We start from the raw sequence: 22,871 nt of genomic DNA, 5'->3' as shown, positions 1-22,871 counted from the left end.
CGGGTGGGGGCGCTGCTGCCGCGCTGCGCGGATGCGCCGTATGCAAATATATGCAAATATACAGGAGCAACCGAGGCGCCCCCTGGCGGACGGCGCGTGCCCCTGTCCCGGGTGTCGCACCCCCGCCGTTCCCGGGGGTCGCCGCCTGTCCCTTCTCCACCACCCAGGGCGGCTGTTTGCTATGCGAGCCCCGTCCTTGTCACCGCCGCCACAACCATGAATATTCATAGTCAGACCCTCGCTGACGAGCGGGGCCTGGGGGGGGTTCAAGGGCAACGCAGCCCCCACCTTGAGCCCCTCTTCCCAGTCTCAACCCTGGCGGGTCCCCCCCCAGTGCCCGATGTGCAGCAGAAAATACCGGGGGTGGGGGCAATGCAGGGCTCACTCCCGCCGTCCCTCCTGACAGCTTTTAAATGCTGAGCCATTACAATTTTCCAGCTCATTTGCAGCTCTTCATATGGTTAATTTTACTGGGACTGCCTATTTATTTATTTGCAGAGCCCTGCGTGGGGCTGGGGGGGTTGAAAGCTGATTTGCTGTGGCTGAGAAGTAGGTTGGGGAAGAGGGGAAACCACCCAGGGAAGCGGGGAGGGCTCCGTCTCAATTAACAACTGAAGAGAACAACTTAATTAGAGTAATCAGGAAAATTGGGCAAAACCCCTTTCATAAGACTCCAGTGCCCAAACCCCTTCCCTGCCAGCGCTCGGGGGCTTCTGTGGTGGCTGCAAAGGACAGTGCGTGATTTGGGATGGGGAGGGAGCGCTGGGGCCCTCCCGAGCAGATGGCCTTCATTACATGCAGGATCTAATTGGACTGATCAGCAGTTAATAGGAAATTAAGAGGTGAATCTGTTCCCTCCCACCCAGCTCCACCATGTGCCTCCCAGCTGCTTTTCGGAGCCTCCCAGTCCCCATTGTCCCCTCCATCCCCAGTGCCCCCTCTGCAGGTCCCTATGGTCCCATTGCGCATCACCCTGACCTGTGGAATGAGCTCAACAACCCGAGTTATAGAGCAGGAATGTTTATTGTGGCGCCAGGGTGCAAGGGGGTCGCTCCCAAAGCTCGCACACCCTTTTGCCCAAAGCTTGCTGGTTTATGCCCGTTTCTTCATGCATATTCAGACCATTTATTAGAATGGGCTGTAATATTACAATTGGATCCCCGAAATCATTGTAATATCCCCAACCCACGTGTGCTGCCTCATGGTGGTTGTCTGTTGGTGTCTTTGGGCTGAAGTCAGTAGTCTTCCTCTTGGCGAACTTTCACAAACCGCGTCACCAACGAGGGTGCTCAGCAGCACCAGTCCCAATACTGACACCCGAGGGACGCGGGAGTCACTGGTGTCACACAGCGAGTGGGACGCAAGGGACAATGTTGTGGTTGAACCTGAGCTGGCAACACAACCGCAACCAACACAACCGCTGGCAACACAACCGCAACACAGCCGCTCACTCATCCCCCAAATAGGGGAGAGGATCAGAAGGGAAGGGAGAAACTTGGATTGAGATCAACACCGTTTAATAAAATAACAAAATACTAATTTGCTACTAGTAAATATAGATAGAAAATAGAAATAAAAGATGGTCAAGGCAATTCCTCATGAACACGCTGAGCAGCCAGTGCCAGGAAACGGCACCTGGTCCCAAAGCCGATCCCAGAGAGAGAAAAGAGGAGAAAGGCAGAAAGGCTCAGAGGCCTCTGCAAAATGGTAAAAGGATGAACTAAACGTCCCAACCAAACCCCCACATCTGCACCCCAGAGAGAGAGCGGAACAGACAACCAGAAGATCCCAACTCCGACTCTCCTTAAATAATGAGCAGGATGCTAATGGGCTGGAACACTGTGGTTGCTCCGTGTGGGTGTCAGTCCAGCTCTGTCCGTCCATCCCCTTCCTCGCTGCCTCACCCCTGTGGGCAGAGCTCAGAGTGTCCTTGGCTCTCAGAGCAGAGCGATTCAAACCATGAACCCTGTGCTGGGCTGGGATCTGCTTGTTCTCAACCTGAGTGCAAATCATGAGCGTGCTGGCTGGGAAAGAGAAAGGTTTGTAATGCAGGAAGGAAATCAACCCGTTTTCAGACCAACCAGCACAGGCTGCTCGCGAGTGCTCGGGGGAACACGTTCTGCAGCTGCTGAGCACAAGTTTGGGGTTCACTGTTGCTCGTGTTTGTCCCGTTCCCGGTGCCCCCAGCCTGGTTGTGCCCCAGCGGTTTGCAGAGCGGGGCTGCGACTCCGCTCAACAACAATGCATCCGATCGCATTGATGCAAAGGGGTCTTGCCGCCCATCCCACCCCATGTCACGCACAGGGAATGGCAGAGTGGGGGAGCCACCCCGACCTGCCAGATTAATCACCTCGATTTCTCTCTGCGTCTCGGGAAAGGTCAGGAGGCTTTGCAAGGCCTGGAAATTAATTGAAATACCAGTGGTCCTGTGCTGGATCCATATATCATCCCAGGAGCAGCACTGGCGTGGAGGGGATGGGGGTAACAGCCTTCTGGGGTGCACACAAGGACAATGAGCCCCCGAGAGGTGTCTGGGTGCTGCACCCCATGTCCTGCCCACCTCTTGTCCCCACAAATGAGTCCCTTCACATCCATCTGCCCGAATTGCCTCCTCTGGCTTGGCAGATGCAGCGCTCGGAGATTGTTCTCCATCTCGAGGCAGGGAAATAAATGCATTAAACTAAACTGAACCATCTCCCCTCCCCAGCTGTAAATCAGCATAAATGCAATTTACATATTCATGGTATTTATCCAATAACTGTCCTGTCCCAGATTAAACGTGCCCTGGGGATCACCAGGGCTCCTTATCTGTGCCAGGGTGCTCCCGGGAAGCAGCAGCTCCGCTCGGGGATGGGAGAGCGGGGGGAGCGATGCTCGGATCCTCCATCTCTCCTGCTCCAGGCGGGTCCTGGGAGAGGGAGACCCAGGGCTGGGCAGCTGTCCTGTCCTGCAGCCCTGTCCGTCTGTCCAGGAGCAGCGGAGGGAAGGGCCCAAGGGGAGCCGGTGAGGTTTGGGGGTGGGCGTCCCCAGCTCTGGGGGTGCAATGCGCACCCACGGGTGGTGCCGTGCATGGGACACCCCCCCGCCCCATATCTCCCGCTTTGACAGGTCCTTGTCAGCAGTAATGACCAGCTCCGAGTCCAGCTGGGCCCCAGGGCTCAGTGCTGAGCTCGTTAGGGGGAATTTAATGAGAGCAGGAGGCAGGAGCGCCTCTGGCTGTTTGTCACACTGGCTCTGGCCTCGCAGCCTCGCTCAGACCCCGGGCTGTGCTGCGTGGGTCCCCCACGGCACGGCACAGTCACGGGTGTGCCCCCGGTCCTGGGGGGGCTGCAGTGCAAGCGGTTGCACAGCTCGGATGTGCCCCCGGTCCTGGGGGGGCTGCAGTGGAAGTGGCTGCACAGCTCAGATGTGCCCCCGGTCCTGGGGGGCTGCAGTGCAAGCGGTTGCACAGCTCGGATGTGCCCCCGGTCCTGGGGGGGCTGCAGTGGAAGTGGTTGCACAGCTCGGATGTGCCCCCGGTCCTGGGGGGGCTGCAGTGGAAGTGGCTGCACAGCTCAGATGTGCCCCCGGTCCTTGGGGGGGGCTGCAGTGGAAGAGGTTGCACAGCTCGGATGTGCCCCCGGTCCTGGGGGGGCTGCAGTGCAAGCGGTTGCACAACTCAGATGTGCCCCCGGTCCTGGGGGGGCTGCAGTGGAAGTGGCTGCACAGCTCAGATGTGCCCCCGGTCCTTGCGGGGGGCTGCAGTGCAAGCGGTTGCACAGCTCGGATGTGCCCCCGATCCTGGTGTCTCCAGTGCAAGCGGCTGCACAGCTCAGATGTGCCCCCGGTCCTGGGGGGGCTGCAGTGGAAGTGGCTGCACAGCTCGGATGTGCCCCCGATCCTGGTGTCTCCAGTGCAAGCGGCTGCACAGCTCAGATGTGCCCCCGGTCCTGGGGGGGGCCGCAGTGCAAGCGGTTGCACAGCTCGGATGTGCCCCCCCCCGGTCCTGGGGGCCGCCTGGTGCTCAGTGGCGCGGGGCTGTCGCAGCTGTGGGCGCGCAGGGCTCCCGTGGGCAGGGGCGCAGCCGCGTATCAGGGACAGCTCAGGTGCCCCAGCTGAGTTGAGCTGAGCTTTGTGCCTGGGGGGTCCCATTTGCAGTTTGCACCGTCTTTGCTCTGAGGCAGCCAGGAGTCTTTTCTTGGCTCAACAACAAGCTGCGTAAACAGGAGCCTGCGGGCAGCGTTAATTAGTTAAATATTTGGCAAAGGAGAAGGCACAGGCAGAATCTGAAAAAGCTGGGGGGGTGGGGGGGGCTGTGCTGTCGCCTGTCCCACAGCAGCGCGGGGCAGCCCCGAGGTGACAGGGATGGTCGCATCCTGCTGGGGACCGCTGGCATCTCCCAGCGCTGGGACCATCATGGGCAGCGCAGCCTCCCCACCTCGATCTGCATTTAAAAGGTGAAAAAGGGGCCCCCGGGGACCCCCCGTCACCGCTTCGCTCCAGCCCTGACAGCCCCGAGTCCCTGGGTGTCAGACCCCCCTGGTCCCCCGGTACGTGTGTTCCCCCCATCAGTTCGCTCATCACCTCTGTGGTCCAGCGACATCCCACATGGGCATTAATCGGGGGTAGCAAAAAGCCCTTGTGGGGAGCCCTGAGAGGGGTGGATTTGGCTCCAGGATGCTATGGGGAGGGCCGGGGGGATGTGGGGGGCTGAGCCTGGTCAGAGGGGCAATCCCTGCTCTACCTGCCGCCCCCCCCCCCGACCCCTGACCTGCAAACTGTGGGGTCCGCCCTCCCAAATCATTAACGGGGGCTGAACCGCCCCGAAGCCAAATCATTAACGGGGGCTGAACCGCCCCGAAGCCAAATCGTTAATGGGGGCTGAACCGCCCCGAAGCCTGCCTGGGGAGTGACGACCGTGCGCAGTGTCTGTCCCCACAGTCCCTGTGATGTGAACTAAATCCATCCTAATTAGCACTGATTTGCATGGGGAAATGAAAATTAATCTAGCTTGGGTTTATTGGAATTGGCGATTCTAGTTGGGCACATCAGAACGGGGCAGACACCGGCAGGCAGGACTCGGGGTGGCAGAAATTCCAATTTCTGTCCCTCCCAAGCTCGCTTGTGGGGTGTGGGGGGGCATCAGTGCGCCCCACGTCCCCCCCGCCACCTCCTAAGTGTTGTAGTTTATGGAAAACAGCACCTGGGTGCCCCGCGCCCATCTCTGGGCACAGCGGGCAGAGGAGGAAGGGAGCACACGCAGGGGCACGTTCTCATTCTGCCGGCGCCCACCCAGGACCGGGTGCCATGGGGGGACCCCCGGCTGTGCCCTTTGGAGACCTCTGGCCCGGTTGTCCCCTGGCACCGGTGCTGCCAAACCTGGGGGAAGCACCGCGGCTCATTGTTATGGGGTCCGTGGCAACGCAGTGAGCAGAATTATCATTATGCTCATGAAAAATTAACGAGGAGACAATATCCACCAGGGCTGGGGGTGGCACAGCGTGGGCAGGTTGGTGTCAGCGTGGCGCCTGTCACTTCTTCGCCCCTCCTTGGTGTGACCCTTCCAGCCCCAAAACCTGCCCATCCCTCTGGGATCAGCATCTCTCACCCCGGTAGGAGGACACGGCCCTCGGGCAGGTGTGTCCCCGTGCCCTGTCACCACCTCTGGGGCACTTCTGGACGCGGTGACACCCCGAGCTGGCCCTGGGGATTTCAGGCTGGTTGACAGGAGCGAGACCTTCAGCTCCTGCGGCTGCATTTGCAAGTCAAGCGTGGACTCCAGGGCTGCAGGTGGTGAGGGTGGCAGCGGCCACCTGGCCTGTGTCCTGGGGACACCCCAGGGAGGACACAGCAACCCCCACAGCAAAGGGATAGGGCGCTCTGGCTGGGATGGGGGGGGTTGCTTTTCTGTAGAGCTGTTATTGTTTCCCCCCCCCCCCCTCACAGGGCTGTAAACACTCAATTAAGCATGAGCGCCTGGTCCTGCCTTCCCTGTCGCTGCTGGTAATTATGTAGGTTTTTCGGTGTCAGGCACCGCGGGGAAGCGCGATTACAGCTAATTGGAGCGGCTCTCCCCAGCCCAGGCCCTTCTGCAGCTGCTGGAGCTGCCGCGTGACAGCGGCTCCGTGTCCCCCCCTCCAAAAAATCTGCGCCCGCAGGACGCCTGGGTCCTTCCCACTCGCCTGCCCCGTCCTTTTGGCGCTGCAGGTTTTGGCACGGAGCCTGCAGGTGCCTTCCAGCTGTGCGATGCTCCAGGATGGGTTTGCCCCCCCCTTCCCTGGTATTTTGGGGACCTATTTGCACTCCCCCAGCCCCACGGTCGTCTCGGAGGGTGCAGCAGGATGGGGCGCAGCTGCCGGAGCCGCTGGCTGGGGCGCTGGGGGGTTTGTGCTGCAGGTGGGAGCCAGCCTGATGTCTGGGGTGCAGGGAAGGGGGGTCATTATGGAGCCAGAAATGAGAAGGGAACCCCCCCTGCAGTGTGGGTCTGGCATGGGGACCCAAGATTTGCCAGGGGTGGGAGAGGACCTGCTGGCACCCGTCCCAGGGGAGACGCATCAGGAGTGCAGTGTCTGCCATTGATTTCTTATTATGGAGTTCAGCAAGAAAAATGAGGCGCTGGGGCTGCAGAGCAGCGGCCGTGATTTGTCGCCTTCGCGCCGTGTCCTGGCGGGATGGGAATTGATTTTGGAGGCTCTGGCATCAGTCAGCAGGTCTGGGGGTGGCAGGTGGGGAGCTGGGGAGGGGACGGCTGCCAGGGCTCGGCTCGGGCGCCCAGGACGCGGAGACACGACCCGGAGCTGCCGGGGGTGCGGAGGGCGCTCCCCAGCCTGGAATCCCCCACCCCATCTGGAGCCACGGGGTTCTGGGGGGACACCCTGGCGCTCGAGGGAGTTTTGGGGCTGGGGTCCGCAGCAGCTCTGCCCCATGTCCCTGTGTCTGCGGGAGGTTCCGTGTCCCCGGGCCCGATCCCGGGTCCCGCCGGCCCGACCCGCGGCCGCCAGAGGGCGCCAGAGGCCTCCGGGAGGGCCCGGGGCGGCGGAACCGGGCACGGGGGTGACGGGCAGGGACCCCAACGGGTGTGTCCCCCGGGGGGTGTCCCCCAAGGTGCGTCCCAGCAGGGTGTGTCCCACAGGGCGTGTCCCGGCAGGGTCTGGCCCAGTAGGGGTGTGTCCCCCAGGGTGTGTCCCCCAGGGCGTGTCCCAACAGGGTGTGTCCCAGCAGGGTGTGTCCCCCAAGGCATGTCCCAGTAGGGGTGTGTCCCCCAGGGCGTGTCCCCCAGGGTGTGTCCCAATAGGGTGTGTCCTCCAGGGCATGTCCCCCAGGGTGTGTCCCCGCAGGGTGTGTCCTCCAGAGTGTGTCCCCATAGGGGTGCGTCCCAGCATGGTGTGTGCCCCACGGTGTGTCCCAATAGGGTGTGTCCTCCAGGACGTGTCCCCCAGGGTGTGTCCCCGCAGGGCGTGTCCCCCAAAATGTGTCCCCATAGGGGTGCGTCCCAGCATGGTGTGTCCCCCAGGGTGTGTCCCAATAGGGTGTGTCCCCCAGGGTGTGTCCCCCAGGGTGTGTCCCCGTAGGGCATGTCCCAGAAGGGTGTGTCCCAGTAGGGACGTGGCATGTCCCCCAGGTCATGTCCCTCCAAAGTGTCTCCCCCAGGGTGTGTCCCCACAGGGCATGTCCCCGAGGGCGTGTCCCGGAAGGGTGTGTCCCCTGGGGTGTGTCCCAGTAGGGGTGTGTCCTCCAGGGTACATCCCAGTAAAGGTGTGTCCCCCAGGGCACCTCCCGCAGGATGTATCCCCATAGGGTGCGTCCCAACAGGATGTGTCCCCCAGGGTGTGTCCCCATAGGGTGTGTCCCAACAGGGTGTGTCCCCAAGGGTGTGTCCCCATAGGGTGTGTCCCAACAGGATGTGTCCCCCAGGGTGTGTCCCAGCAGGGCTTGTCCCTCTGGGTGTGTCCCCCAGGATGTGTCCCCGCCGTCCCAGCACACATGTGTCTCACCGTGCGCTTGTGTCTCGGACTCGTGCGCGTCCCCGCCACGTGTCTGAGCCGTGTGCTCCGCTCTCGCGCAGCTCCGTCCCCACCTGTATCTTTGTCACAATGAGGGAAGAGGCTATTATGCTTATTAAATTGTATCAAGGCAGCATTACAGCAATTGGCAGCTGGTGACCCCGGTTATTTATAAAACAGGCTTCGGAAATCGCAGCTCTGGGCTCGGGCTTTTCTTCGGAGAATTATGGAAAAAAAAGAGTCGATATTGTGGGACGGGGCCAAGTCGGTGGTTAATTGCGGGGTTGGTTCCAGGAAACACCTCCCGGTGCCACGGCGGGTGTGGAAAAGCTGATGTCCCCCCCCAGCTCCCCAAAACCCCCATCCAGGGATTGTGTCCTGCAGCCGTGGGGCTGGGGGGACACCCCCCTGTCCTGGGGACCCAGTGTGTTCTGGTGGGGACAATGACGCTGCTGGTGGGGACAATGACGCTGCTGGTGGGGACAAGGATGGGCAGCATCTCTTCCATGTTTTGCAGCGGAGCGGGGGGCATCAGGGTCCCCAAGGCTGGTGTCCCCCGCCATCCCGCAGCGGTTGTGGGTCAGCAGTGGGTCCTCCCGGTGCTCATGGCGCAGCGCCGCGTGATTAATGGGGGGAATTAGGATGATTACAGCCCTTTAAATGAAGGTGCCAGTTACAAACGCTGCGTGATGGATGGTGCGGGGCCAGCCCCTGGGTAAGCCGGGCGCCCAGAGGCAAATTACGGCCAAGGCAGGAGCAAGGAGGGGATTGTGATGTCACAGGGATCGGTGACATCATGGGGTGGGCGCAATGTCCCACCTGTGCTCGAATCGAGGGGGGCAGGGGGAAAGACCTGTGGTTGCTCCACCATTAACGGCTGTGCAAACCGTCGCGATATGTCGTGACAGTGCTGCCCGGGGCGGTTTTATGGAGCTGCTGGTGCTACCCGGTGTCACCAACCACGAGGGATCCGGACCACGAACGTCCTTCTGTCCCCAGGAGGGGCCGTGTCCCCCAGGATCCAGCCCCTTCTCCCCACGTCGGGGCTCTGTGGGGTGATGAAATACACCCTGTTAATCCACCGTTTAATTATTGGCTGTTTGTTTATTGTTTGTTTGCTTTCGCTGGTATGAATTTTTTATGGCGGTTTCCGCCAAAAGCCAACGAGATTTACAGCTCCGGCACCGGCGGAGCCTTAACGAGGGAAAGGTCCCTGTCGGCAGCGAGGGACGAGCCCGTGTCACCGTCAGATGGGGACGTGGGGTGGGGAGAAAAACCGGTGGGTGCTGTTGTGGGGCTGGGGGGGCTGTGGGGCAGCAGTTGGGAGCTGTGGGGGGGTCCATGCAATGGGGTTGGGTGGGCTGTGTGGGGACGGGGGGGACGCTGAGCGCCAAGCTGCGAACCAGAGGAAACGGGCACGCTCAGGTGCAGGCACGTTCCGCCCCGAGCTGCAGCATCTCCCATTAATGAAGCACTTCATCACTGCGGTGGTGCGGGGAGGGGGGGGCACCCAATTCGGCATGATGAATTCCCCGCGCCGGCCCTGCGCTCGCTCGCAGCAGCCGTGATTCTCCTTCATCTTGAATAATATTTTTGGAGCGGTTGTAAAACAACCCGCCACGGCAGCTGCAAGCGGAGACGCCGAAGCCGAGCAGCTCCCTCCATCCCCACCCACCCCACTCGTCTTCCCAGCTCCCCCCCCAATCCGGGGCAGCTCCCCGGTGGACTGCGCTGTCACATCAGTGTCATCTTGGTGTGTGTGTGTGTGCACGTGTGCAAGCGTGTGTCTGCTCGCAAAGGCATGTGTGTGTCCGTCTGTCGGAACGCGTGTGGGTGTGCGCAGGTGTCCATGCACGTGTGTGTGTGCAGGTAGAGCAGCTGTGCAGGGCTGCGGGAGCGCGGAGCCGTTGGACGTGCATGGAGGTCGCTCCGTGTTGTGCATCCGTGCACGTGTGTGCTTCCTCGGGTCACCCACTCGCATTCTTGCCTCTCTAGGAAAATTCGTGGGGTGTCTCGTGCGCCCCCAAAGCGCTGCCCCACCAGATGTGCGCGGTGCCAGCGAGGGGAGCCAGGACAGAGCAGAAGCTCCAGCGCTGTCTGCTGGTGTTCAGTGTGGCCCCTGCTGACCCCCCCGCGGCAGCCGCTCCCGCGGGGCTGTGGGCACCGTACCCAGGGGGCTCCCGGAGCAGCGGGGCTGTGATCACCATGAAGAGGAAAGCACAGCACAATTAAGCTGTCTCTTCATTACAAGCATTAATGAGCACGGAGGATCTGTGGGCGGGGAATCCCGCTGCATCACTAGAGGTCCCGGGTGCGTCCGCAGGGAGTCAGGAGCTCGCGCTGGGTGCTGACCTGTGATGGAACAGGATCCCCATGACACCTCAGGTGCCTAGAGCTGCCGGACACCCGCTTGGATCCCTGCGAGTGCTCTGTGCGGAGCTCCAAATGGGTTACGGTGAGTCACAGAATCACAGAATCCCAGAGTGTCAGGGGTTGAAGGGACCTGGAAAGCTCATCCAGTGCAATCCCCCCATGGAGCAGGAACACCCAGCTGAGGTTACACAGGAACCAGGCGGGTTGGAATGTCTGCACAGAAGGAGACTCCACAACCCCCTGGGCAGCCTGGGCCAGGCTCTGCCACCCTCACCACCAACAAGTTTCTGCTCAGATTTAAGCGGAACCTCCTGTGTTCCAGTTTGCACCCATTGCCCCTTGTCCTGTCCCTGGTTGTCACCAGAAGAGCCTGGCTCCATCCTCCTGACACTCCCCCTTTCCATATTGATCCCCAGGAATGAGTCCCCCCTCAGTCTCCTCTTGTCCAGCTCCAGAGCCCCAGCTCCCTCAGCCTTTCCTCACACGGGAGATGCTCCACTCCCTCCAGCATCTTGGTGGCTGCGCTGGACTCTCTGCAGCAGTTCCCTGTCCTGCTGGAACTGAGGGGCCACAACTGGACACAAGATTCCAGGTGTGGTCTCCCCAGGGCAGAGCAGAGGGGCAGGAGAACCTCTCTGACCTACTGACCCCCCCCTTCTAACCCACCCCAGGACGCCCCCACATCCCCACCCCACGCACCCCACTGCTGTCCCTGTGCGGTGAAGGACGCGCGTGCCGGTGCCGAGGGCGGGATGCTCCCTGTCTTGGGGAGTGGCACTTAATCAATCCCATTTCCAAACTCTAATTATATCAACAAAGGCCTCAACACGGCGCTGCCGGCTGCAGTTCAGGCCGCGTTTATTTATTTCCACGCGCTCCAGAGAAGTTTCTCCCCTTCGTCCTTTTATACTTTGCTGAAGGAAATGAGGTGAGGATGGAGCAGCGCTTGTGCGGTGGGGGTGTTGTGGTTGAACCCCAGCTGGTGATACAACCACACAGCCGCTCACTCAACCCCTGAATAGGGGAGAGGATTAAAAGGGAGAAACTTGGATTGAGATCAACACAGTTTAATAAAATAACAAAATACTCATACGCTACTAGTAAATATATAGAGAAAATAGAAATAAAGGATGCTCAAGGCAATTCCTCGTGAACACACTGAGCAGCCAGTGCCAGGAAACGGCACCTGGTCCCAAAGCCGATCCCAGAGAGAGAAAAGAGGAGAAAGGCAGAAAGGATCAGAGGCCTCTGCAAGATGGTAAAAGGACGAACTAAACATCCCAACCAAACACTCCCCCGGCTGCGCCAAAAAGAGCGAAGAGAAGAACCAGAGAGATCAGAAGAGCCAAAACCAGAAGGTCCCAACTCTCCTTAAATAATTAGTGTGACACTAATGGGCTGGAACACTGTGATTGCTCCGTGTGGGTGTCGGTCCAGCTCTGTCCGTCCATCCCCTTCCTCGCTGCCTCACCCCTGTGGGCAGAGCTCAGAGTGTCCTTGGCTCTCAGAGCAGAGCGATTCAAACCATGAACCCTGTGCTGGGCTGGGATCTGCTTGTTCTCAACCTGAGTGCAAATCATGAGCGTGCTGGCTGGGAAAGAGAAAGGTTTGTAATGCAGGAAGGAAATCAACCCGTTTTTGGTCACACCCGGATAAGTGTCAGGGACACCCAGACCCTCTGCTTTTGGCTGCCCATTCCGTCCGGCTCCCCAGTCTTTTGTTAAGAGCCAGTGGATACAAATAGCTGTTTTCCATATGCACAGCAGCATCTGTTACTGCCAGGGAGATTTGCATTGCTAAATGTAAATTGGGTGTTATGTCATTTATCATAAACGGGAGGGTGGAGGGGGGCGCCGAGGGGAGGCAGCAAACATCGGCGGGGTTGTCATAACAAATCACACAACTCATCGTTCGCGGGAAGGTGCGGAGCAACCTGCGCGGGATTTGCACGTGGAGGGAAGGGGCTGGTCCGGTGCACAGAAAGGGAAACTGAGGCACGAACAAGGCTGGGGTGCAGCAGCGTGTGGGCACCTCGGGTGTCCAAACACAAAGGTTGTCATTAAGGGAGAGGTTGTCATTATGGGAGAGGCTGGAAGGGGGAGCGAGCAGCCACCGCTCAGCCTCGCTCTCCCCGTCCAGCCCCAGCATCCCAGGGCCCGGATCCCGTCCCGTCCCGCCCCGTCCCTCCCAGCCCCAGCGCAGACGCCTCCCTCGCGTCTCCTGCCCACCCGCCCTCCTCGGCCGGCGCTCGGGAACCACCACCCAGCCGGACCTGCCGCACCCTCGCCACCATGGGCCCCCTGCTCGGAGGAAGGTTCTCCCGGCATTGCAAGCGGCACCCGGGGGTGAGTCACCCCAAACCCCCTCCCTCCAGGGACCCCCCATTCCTCCCCATCCTCCCGCATCCCTCTGCCCCCTCCCCATCCCTCCCGCCTCGTCCTTGCCCTCCTCTTGCCACGTGCCTCAGTTTCCCTGTGCGTCCCCACATCCTTCTCCCTCCTTCCCACCCTCCCTCTGCTCCGGGGGCATCTTTGGGGAGGGGGTGGGCATGGAAATCAAGCCCCAGGTTTGTTGCACCAACCCTCATCCTTTCAACTCACATCTGTCCCCGTTCCCCCGCCGTCAACATTTCAAGCTCTGAGTTTTGTGTGTAAAGATGCTTAAACTCTCAAACTACAGCAGCTGGGTGAGTGTCCCTGCCCTGTGTCACAGGGTCCCCGCTGCCTGTCCCCACTGCCCTCCCTGGGGACCTGGAAGGGCTGGTGGCCTGGGGACGGTTAACGAGCTGAAAGTCACGTAAGCTGCTGGCAGGCGGTTGGTGGGTAGAGCGCCCAGACTGGAAAGGATGATGAGCCACGGCTGAGCATCCTACCCGGCTCGGGCAGGGAGCAGAGCCCAGGGCTGGAGCAGCACCCAGGACGGGCTCTTGCAGGGGGCCCGGCTGCTTTTCACCTCCTTGCTGCGAGCGGACAGACAGACAGACAGACAACACGGGCCAGGGCTCCGGCGCCGTCTCTGCAGCGCAGCCGCGTGTTTCCGAGCGCAGAGCGGGGAGATCTGGGGCTTTGCTTCTCGTGCCATAGTGTCCCCAGCTGGCGGAGGATTGTGTGTGATTGAGGGGCAGAGAGAGGCCCCCAAAGAGTGTAAACGGGGAGGGGGTCCTGGGGGCCCTGCAGGGTTATTGCCAGCTGGGGCAATTCTTGATGTGTCATCCATTGGCTGTGATCTGGTGCCGGGCAGGTACGTCACCGCTTTCACCTGGTAATACTGACCCACAGGAGCACACCCGGTTGTGATTAATGTCCCGGTCACGCTGGTGGTGAAGCACGGGAGCTTTGGCATGATGGCACCGCGCTCTGGGGACCTTTCGGCACCAGGTAGAGCCAGCACAGGTCCCACCGTCCGCCCACCTCGGTGCTGCTGCGGGGGATGCTCATCCCTACCCTGGCACGAGGTGCTTGTCCCCCCTGGCCAGACACGGGGTCCCCGCCTCACCCGGCGCCTTCATGCGTTTGTTTTCCCCCTCCTGCTGTTTTTGTGTTGTGGTTGAACCCGAGTGGGCAACACAACCACGCAGCCGCTCGCTCACCCTCCAATAGGGAGAGAATCAGAAGGGAGAAACCTGGACTGAGATCAACACAGGTTAATAAAATAACAAAATACTCATACGCTACTAGTAAATATATAGAGAAATAAAAGATAGTCAAGGCAATTCCTCATGAACACGCTGAGCAGCCAGTGCCAGGAAACGGCACCTGGTCCCAAAGCCGATCCCAGAGAGAGAAAAGAGGAGAAAGGCAGAAAAGCCCAGAGGTCTCTGCAAAGCAGCAAAAGGCTGAACTAAATGTCCCAACCAAACACTCCCCCAACTGCGCCCCATAGAGAGAGCGGAAGAGACAACCAGAGAGTCCCGACTCTCCTTAAATAATGAGCAGGATGCTAATGGGCTGGAACACTGTGATTGCTCCGTGTGGGTGTCAGTCCAGCTCTGTCCGTCCATCCCCTTCCTCGCTGCCTCACCCCTGTGGGCAGAGCTCAGAGTGTCCTTGGCTCTCAGAGCAGAGCGATTCAAACCATGAACCCTGTGCTGGGCTGGGATCTGCTTGTTCTCAACCTGAGTGCAAATCATGAGCGTGCTGGCTGGGAAAGAGAAAGGTTTGTAATGCAGGAAGGAAATCAACCCGTTTTCAGTCCAACCAGCGCATTGTAGCTGGGGCTGCGGTGGGGATGGCCCCACTGCAGCAGAAATGGGGGTCCCGGGGAGCAGGACGGCATCTGCCTCCATCCCAACAAGTCCCCACGAGCGCTGCACACACACACACAAGCAGCATTTTTACACTCTACACTTAAGGTAAAGCTCTCAATACATCTTATTTATTTCTGTGTGTGTTTTGTGGGGGGGATCAGACCCCACCGCCTGCACCTGCAGCTCCGGAGCCCATCGCCCGCTGCACGAGCGGTTCCCCCAGCTCCCCCTGCCCTTAATTCTTCGCAGGCATTAATTACCCAGAAGGTGTCAGCAGCAGATGGTGAGATGAACCTATTGCCCCGAATCTCCTCCAGCAGACACCACAATTCCCGGAGCTGTGGAGTTCATCTTGATTAGGCGGCGCGGTTGGGTAGCGGCTACTGCCAGATCCTCTTGGCACCCGGCCGCACGTGGCGCAAAAGATCGTTATCTGCTGATGCCTCTCACCTCCCGAATTGGCACCAGCATCTGCCGGGCGCTGGAGCCGCCAACAGAGCACTGATGGGCTTGGGAACAGGCACCGCCAGCAGGAATGGGGGCACTGGGGGAGAAATGGGGGACACATCTGAATGGTGGGGTGTCTTCCTAACAGCCCCCCACCTCCCCATGCAGGTCATCGCGGTGCTGGCAGAGAACAGAGGGGGTCGGACAGACCCTTTTCATCATGTTTTATAGACAACCCCTATCAGCCTCATCCAAGTGGGGAAACTGAGTCACGGGGCGGACAGGTTGGGGTTTGGAGGCGCTGAGAGCTCCAGCTGCCAAGCAGCACTGCAGATGTAACCCAGGAGCTCAGGCGCTGGTGATGGAAACGGTGCGGCGCTCCCGGCGCCCGCTCCCGCTAATGGGCACCGCGCGGCGCCGGCCGCGTTCGCCCTCCCAGGGGCACGAGCTGCCGGGTGGTTCATTACGCTCAGACCGTCTTCCCCGGCGCGGAGGCCGCGGCAATTTGGGGGAGGTCAGAGCAGCCTCGTCTCGGCTGCGATTGAGGCCGCGTCCCCCCGGGCACCGGGGGATTGGCAGCTCGAGCGAGCGGGGAGCGCGGAGGAGATTGAGCTGTTTGCCCTGCGACGGCGCCATCAGAACCCCCGTGCGCGTGGAGGGGGGCGAAGGGGCCTCCTGATCACGGCGCCACCCAGCACGGAGCTGGGCGAGCAACCAGGGTTTGGGGTGCTCACCAAGTGCCCCCCACGCTCCATTGTCACCATGTCAACTGGGGGCAGCGCCCGAGTCCCTCGGGGACGCGGGGACCTGCGGTTCAGCGCCTGCTCGGGGGCTGCGGCCCCTCCAGCCCCCACGGGCACCGGGCAGCAGCAGGCGGAGGGGAAGCGATTTCTCATTCCAAATCCAATTCCTCTCCAACACGAGCCGATTTTTCTCTCCCTCTTTTAATTCAGTCACTCAAGCTGACAGCTACACTGTGTACCGCAGCCCAGCTACAGGATTGCTCTGCCATATTTCCCCTGTAAATCTCCCGGTGTGTCAGCTCTCCCTTTCACTCTCAAGTCGGCCTGATAAATATTCATTTTATTGGGGTATTTTTCATTTCTCTCTCTCTCTGCAGCTCATTCCCCTCATTGGCTTCATCAGTGTCGGCCTGGGCAGCGCTGTCCTGTACTTGGCGCGGCTGGCCCTGTACAGCCCAGACGTCAGGTACGGTTTGGGGTGCCCCGCGCACCCCTTGGGCGCTCACCCCCCGCTCCTGGAGCTATTGGGGACAGACAGAAGCAGAACGTGACCGACGGAGAGGGGGGAAAAGCAGGGATGGAACAGGGGGACGCGGAGCCAGCGGGAGGGACGGTGGCGGAAGGAACGGCCAGAGAAAGGGACGGACAGACAGACACCCAGCGATGGAGGATGAATGGAGAGGGAGAGGAGGGAGCGGGAGACGAGGCGTGCGGACGGATTGACGGGGACGGGTGGCTGGATTGGCACAGGACGGACGAGCCGCGGCGCACGAGGCCGTTGGGTTTTTTCCCTTCTCTTTGCAGCTCCGTGGCCCACGGTCCCCGCAGCCCCATGCTGTCTAATGCCTCTCTAATATTTGTTTGCTCCCGGTAAAACGCTCATTGATTTAATTTGATGCCAGCTGCCCAGGGTACTTAGCTCAGCAATTAGCAGATCCAGGCACCTTGTCTTTGATGGTGGAAGCGCAGGGGTGCGCGTGTGCAAGGCGGGGGGGGGGGGATAAAACAACAGCAGCACCCCCCCGGCACATTAATGCTATTAAAGAGCTCCGGGGGGGCTGCGTTTGCAGCACATCCCCCAACACGCACACACATCTTCCCAGATGGAAAATTCTGCTCCTGGCCAACACCAGCGGATTGAAGGGGGACAAGGGGGGGGCCGAGCTGCTGTCTCTAGGGACCCATCCCACGGCTTCGCTGGCCTTGCACAGCCCCCCCGGGCCAGGATGGGATGTGTGTTCTTTGGGGAGGCTTAACTGGAGCCACAGCAGCCCCCCCGTCAGCCTTGCACGCTCACATGTCACACACTCACTAGTGATGCTCATGGTGTGTACAGGCAGCAGCGTCCCCACTGGGGCTGGTTCTGGGGGCACTAGTGGGGGTAAAATCGGGCTGGGGGGGCTGTGGGATTGGGGGGTGCGCCTGTCTCCCCCACCTCCTTCCAGGTGCTGATGGCCCCATCGCCCCTTGCAGCTGGGATCGCAAAAATAATCCTGAACCCTGGAATAAGCTGAGCCCCACGGACCAGTATAAAGTGAGCACTGGCTGAACTGGGGGCTTGGCGCTCTGGGGAACGGGGGGGAATGGCCACGGGGGCATTTTCCTCGGGGAAGGGGCCCGGGAGGTGTCAGCCCTGGGGGAGGCTCCTTGTGCTCAGATTTGGGAAGGGAACGCTGGCCCCCCACCCTCTCTCACATCGCCCGCTTCCCCAGTTTCTGGCAGTTTCCACGGACTACAAGAGCCTCAAGAAGGAGCGTCCCAGCTTCTGAGCACCACGGTGACCCCCACCCGCTGCCCCCCAGCACACACGGGTCGACCTGCTCCCCAGCACCCCCAAACCCGCAATAAACCTCAGCGCTCTGGGAACGATGCGACTGCGTCACCAACACCCCCCGCCGTCACGTCTCGCCCGCATTCATCTCTTAGGACAACAATGAATTATTGGGGTGGGGGGTCAGCAAAATGCTGTTTCCCAGGCCTAGAAATGTAGAAGACATTCCCCGCCCCCCCCCCCAGCACCGCATTTCCGTTCTCCCACACTCCGGGGGCTCCTCGGGGACCCCCCGGTCCCCATGGGAGGGGAGAAGAGCCGGGGGGTGCAGGGGGTCACGGAGACACACGTGCACAGCCGCTGCTCCCTGGTGGTGCCAGCGGCGCCGGAGTCCTGCCCGGCACTGTTTGGTTTGGCCAGCGCTGGAGCCAGTAAATATGGAATAGATGAGCCAGGCCAGCGGGACGTGCGGGGAACAGTCGCCACGGCGGCCACCGCCCCCTCACGCCACCTTGTCACCGATGTCCCCTCCCCAGCTCAGCACACGCCAGCAGGCTCTGCCCTAAGTTTTATTAGCGACGCCTCCCCTTAGAAAAGTGCTCGGAGCGAGGGGATGAGGCTGGAGCAAGGATGTTCCTCCCCCAATCCAGGTCTGGGGGGAAGGGGGATTCTATACCCTAATACTGAGAGCAGGATGGGGTGTGCTGCCCCCCACCCTGGGCAGGGTGCGCCCAATCCTAAAGGTGCTGGCGGGGGACAAAAGGGAGCGGGGAATGTAGAGAGGGGGGTTTAAGCCTCCCCTTGCCCCCAGGTAGTCCCAGCCCAGCAGGAGGGGCGAGAGCCCGGCTCAGTGGTCGCTGAAGCCGGGCATGGGGAAGGCACGAGCGAAGGTCTCCACGCGCTGGCGCAGCTCAGCCAAGCGCTGCTGCGTCTCCGCGTCCTGCAGCAAGAACGTCTTGAACTCCTGGAGCTTCCCTGGGGGTGGAGGGGGAGCTGGTGAGAAGCGGGGGGACTCTACAACAGCCCAGCAAGGGGCGCCGCTGGGATCAACTTTGGGGACAGTCCCCGCACCCCAAACTGAGAAGTCCCCACTGGCACCAAGGAGGGGGAAACCGGGGCCCCCTCGCTCACTCACTGGTTTTGCTCTTGACGTCCAGGGCCAGCGCGATGGCCTCGTCGATGAAATCCACGACTTTGTGGAAATCCTCCTCGTAGAAGTGGCGGGAGGTCAGCGCGGGGGCTCCTGGGGGATGCAGCTCGTCAGGCCGGGAGCTGCTCGGGGCAGCACCCACAGAGCCCAACCCCACCAAGGGGCGTCCCGATGGGGCCTCGTGTCCCTCTCTGAGCCACAAACTGGCTCCAAATCCCCACATGGAGCCCTCAGGGTGAAACAGAGCGGGGATGCCCCAGGGTGACCCCCTAGAGAAGGGGCTGGATGGCAGCGATGAGCACCCCGAGCAGGGCCCGTTCCTCACCCAGGCGCAGCCCCCCCGGGGTGAGCGCGCTCTTGTCCCCCGGACACGTGTTCTTGTTGGTGGTGATGGAGACGAGCTCCAGCACCCGCTCGGCCCGTGCGCCATCGATGCCCTTGGGCCGCAGGTCCACCAGCACCAGGTGGTTGTCGGTGCCGCCTGAGGAGAAAGGAAAGGGGTGAAGGGGAACAAGCAGCGCCAAGCACCCCCAGCCACGGAATCCCAGAGTGTCAGGGGTTGGAAGGGACCTGGAAAGCTGGACTCTCTCCAGCAGTTCCGTGTCCTGCTGGAGCTGAGGGGCCACAACTGGACACAAGATTCCAGGTGTGGTCTCCCCAGGGCAGAGCAGAGGGGCAGGAGAACCTCTCTGACCTACTGACCCCCCCCTTCTAACCCACCCCAGGTCCCATTGGCTTCCTGGCCACAAGGGCCCAGTGCTGGCTCATGGTCACCCTGCTGTCCCCAGGACCCCCAGCTCCCTTTCCCCTACGCTGCTCTCTAACAGCTCATTCCCCAACTTACACTGGAACCTGGGGTTGTTCCTGCCCACATTCAAGACTCTACACTCGCCCTTGTTCTATTTCATTAAATTGTTCCCCACCCAGCTCTCCAGCCTGTCCAGGTCTCTGGACGGCAGCACAGCCTCTTCTCACCACCCTCTCCTCACCTCTCATCCCCCCTCGTCCCCAGCGCGCAGGAACGGAGGTGTTACCTGACACCAGGGTGTAGCCGCGCTGCAGCAGCGCCTGCGCCATGGCTTTGGCGTTCTTCAGCACCTGCTGGCAGTACTGGCGGAAAGCTGGCGAGTTGGCCTGGAGGGGGAAACCACGTCACCGCGTGGCCTGTGCTAATCACAGCCCCCAAGCCCCCCGGCCCGGCACAGACCTGTTTGAGAGCCACGGCCACAGCAGCAATGGTGTGGTTGTGGGGCCCCCCTTGCAGGGAGGGGAAAACAGCAAAGTTGATCCTGTCCTCCAGGTCGTATAGCGTCTCCTTGCCCGTCTTCTTATCCACCGAGCGCACGCCCTTGCGGTAGAAGATCAGTCCCGACCTGGTGTTGAGAAAGGGATGGTACCACTGCTTCTACCTTCCTGCCATCACCCCGCAGCAAGGGCTTGCGAGTCGTCCCTGCGAACTGAGGCCAAGTGACAGACTGAATCCAGTCCCAGTTGGCCGCAGAGTCCAGTCCAGGACTTCGGGTGCCTGCCCTGCAGCTGCTGGGACTTTCAAGATGGGTTTTGTATATTTTGTATTATTTTCGCTATTTTATTAGTAGCATTAGTAAATTTTTAATTTTTCCAACTCTCTTTGTTCCTTCTTTGCCTTCTAATCGCCTGTACTTAGTGGAAAAGGCGGGGGAAAGGGGGTTAAACCATCTGCCGCCGTTTATTGTCACCCTGCAATCAAACCTTGACAGCACCCTGTGGGGAAGGGGCGGCCTCACCTGGCGCCACGCAGGGTCTTGTGCGTGGTGCTGGTGACCACGTCCGCATGCTCGAAGGGCGAAGGGATGGCCTTGGCCGCCACCAGCCCGCTGACGTGCGCCATGTCCGCCAGCAGGTACGCCTTCACCTCCTCGCACACCTGCGCCACGCGGAACGGGGTGTTATATCCGCGGGGACAGGGACAGCCCATAAGTGGGGTGTCACTGCCCTCTGCTCCGTACCTTCTTCATGCGAGCGTAGTCGATGAGGCGGGCATACGCGGTGGCGCCGGCGATGACGAGACGGGGACGGAAAAGCCGCGCTGTCACCTCCAGCTGGTCATAGTCAATCAGCCCCGTGGCTGGCTACAAAGGACGGACAGACAGACAGCTCGCCGAGGAACACGCACCTCCCTGCCCCCAGCTGAGCCACAGGCAGCTCCCAAGCTGGGACATGGGGAGAGCAGGGCAGGGGACCGCAGAGCAGCTTGGGCACCGCTGGGATCAACAGCTCGGCCAGCAGATCCCTCCTTCCCCCAGGAACCTGCTCTCCTCTGCTCACATTAAGTTTGTAGGGCATCGACTCAAAGAAGATGGATGTTGCTGAGACTCTCTTGACGTCCGACATGTACCCGTGCGTGAGGCTGCAGCGAGAGCAGAGACGGGGTGAGGCTGGGCCTGGCGGGAGGCTGCAGGCTCCAGGCTGCCCCAGCCCGCTACGTACTGTCCCCCATCGGGCAGGTCCAGCCCCATCAGGCGGTCGTGGGGCTCCAGCAGGGCTGTGTAGGCTGCGAAGTTGGCCGGAGAGCCCGAGTAGGGCTGAACGTTGACGCCCCAGCAGGCGGGATCCAGGTCGAACGCCTCCAGCGCCCGCTGCTCGCACAGCAGCTCGATCTGGTCCACCACCTCGGCTCCACCGTAGTACCTGGAGGAGAAGGGAGGGGGTTACGGGGGGGTCAGCCAAACAGTCGACCTCGGTGGAGAGCACAGCCTCCCTTTGGAAGCACCTGCTCCTCTCCTTAATCCTTCCTGCAGCCAAATCCCGGCTGCGGGAGGATCTCTGGTGCCAGCACTGCTCTCCCACCCCAGAGCTGCCTCCCCACTTTACCTCTTGCCAGGGTACCCCTCCGAGTACTTGTTGTTAAGGCAGGAACCCAGAGCTTCCAGTGCTGCCCGGCTGCAGAAATTCTGGGGGAAAAACAGGGTCAGAACAGGGACAGCAGAGCCCCCACCTGAGCCGGGGTCCCCCGGCACCCAGGACCCCGCGCCCACCTCCGAGGCGATGAGCTCCAGCCCCCGGCACTGCCGATCCTTCTCCTTCTGCACCAGCGTCCACATCTCGGGGTCGCTCTCGGCCAGACTCTCCTGCCCCGTCCAGCCGGGCGTGTGGCCGGTGGCGGCGGCCGCCGCGGTGCCGTGCTGTGCCCGCTGGCCCACGGTGGCCACGCGGCCAGCGCATCGCTGCAGCGCCTGTGCGGGACGAGGGGCTGACGGGACCCAAAGCGTCCCTGGAGCAGCAGGTCCCAGTGCCAGGAGCGAGACCCGGGTGTTGTGTCTCCAGCTGCTGGTGTCACCTCCCAGGTGACACAACGGGGGATCATTCCGGGATGGGACCCACCCCCCCGCCCCGGTGCCGGTGTGTGTCCCGGGTGATGTAACCGACACTGACCCGTTGCATCACCCCGGGGGCCGGGAAGGGGCCAAGGGGGGCGGTGGCTGCGCCCGCCCGGGGACTTTGGGACGGACGCAAAGTCCGCGGGGGAGGAAACGGGCCGGGGGGGCGCCGGGACCGGGCACCGCTGCCCCGACACCCGCCGGGCAGGAGCTGCCGGTTCAGGGTGCAGAGGAGCGCTGGGACGGGCGGGGCCGGGAGAAACGGGGACGGAGGGAGCGACCCCCCCCACCCCGGCACCGGGACCCTCCGAGCACGGGAACAGCCCGGGGAGCGGGACACCCTGCGGGGAGCGGGACACCCTGCGGGGAGCGGGACACCCTGCGGGGAGCGGGACACGCTGCGAGCACCGGGATACGCTGCGAGCATCGCGACCCCGTGAGAGCATCGGGACCCTGCGAGCACCGGACCCCCTGAGCACACCGGGACTCCGCAGGGTACCGGGAGCCTCCCGGGATCTGGCGCGCTCTGCGAGCACCGACACTCACTGGGCACCGGGACTCCCCGGGCACCAGCGCCCCGTCCCCGGGACCCCGCGGGCGCCGGGAGACGCTGTCCGAGCTCCGAGACTCACCGTGCCCAGGCGGAGCGGCCACATCGCGACCCGCGCTCCACGGGGACCCCGGCCGGGTCCGGGTCCGGGTCCCGATCCGAATCGCGATCCGAATCCCGGTCCCGGTGCCGGTCCCGCCCCTTCCGGCCCTGACCCCGCCCATGCCGCGCGAGCGCTGCCGGGCCGGGG

At 61.7% G+C, this 22,871-nt stretch overlaps 2 protein-coding genes across 2 annotated transcripts; one reads left to right on the top strand and one right to left on the bottom strand.

Moving 5' to 3' along the window:
* The first annotated feature begins 12,570 nt into the window (after nucleotides 1-12,570).
* On the top strand, nucleotides 12,571-17,643 carry NDUFA4L2 (NDUFA4 mitochondrial complex associated like 2). Its single transcript, XM_082073542.1, has 4 exons — nucleotides 12,571-12,700; nucleotides 16,169-16,257; nucleotides 17,265-17,325; nucleotides 17,504-17,643. The coding sequence occupies exons 1-4, from the start codon at nucleotides 12,647-12,649 to the stop codon at nucleotides 17,558-17,560; spliced, it is 261 nt and encodes an 86-aa protein (XP_081929668.1). The 5' UTR covers nucleotides 12,571-12,646; the 3' UTR covers nucleotides 17,561-17,643.
* Nucleotides 17,644-18,118: 475 nt separating this feature from the next.
* On the bottom strand, nucleotides 18,119-22,836 carry SHMT2 (serine hydroxymethyltransferase 2). The gene is made up of 12 exons (XM_082073532.1): nucleotides 22,704-22,836; nucleotides 21,730-21,927; nucleotides 21,566-21,645; nucleotides 21,182-21,382; nucleotides 21,020-21,101; nucleotides 20,701-20,823; nucleotides 20,479-20,618; nucleotides 19,920-20,085; nucleotides 19,747-19,846; nucleotides 19,038-19,193; nucleotides 18,698-18,805; nucleotides 18,119-18,537 (listed from the first exon to the last, which is right to left on the bottom strand). Exons 1-12 carry the CDS (start codon nucleotides 22,725-22,727, stop codon nucleotides 18,410-18,412), a joined length of 1,506 nt encoding a protein of 501 aa, XP_081929658.1. The 5' UTR covers nucleotides 22,728-22,836; the 3' UTR covers nucleotides 18,119-18,409.
* Between the last annotated feature and the right edge of the window lie 35 nt (nucleotides 22,837-22,871).

The sequence above is a fragment of the Streptopelia decaocto genome (assembly GCF_964273445.1).
Source record: "Streptopelia decaocto genome assembly, chromosome: 27".
Lineage (NCBI taxonomy): Eukaryota > Metazoa > Chordata > Aves > Columbiformes > Columbidae > Streptopelia > Streptopelia decaocto.
Note: the sequence above shows the minus strand (reverse complement) of the source record. Positions and strands in the feature narration are given on the sequence as shown.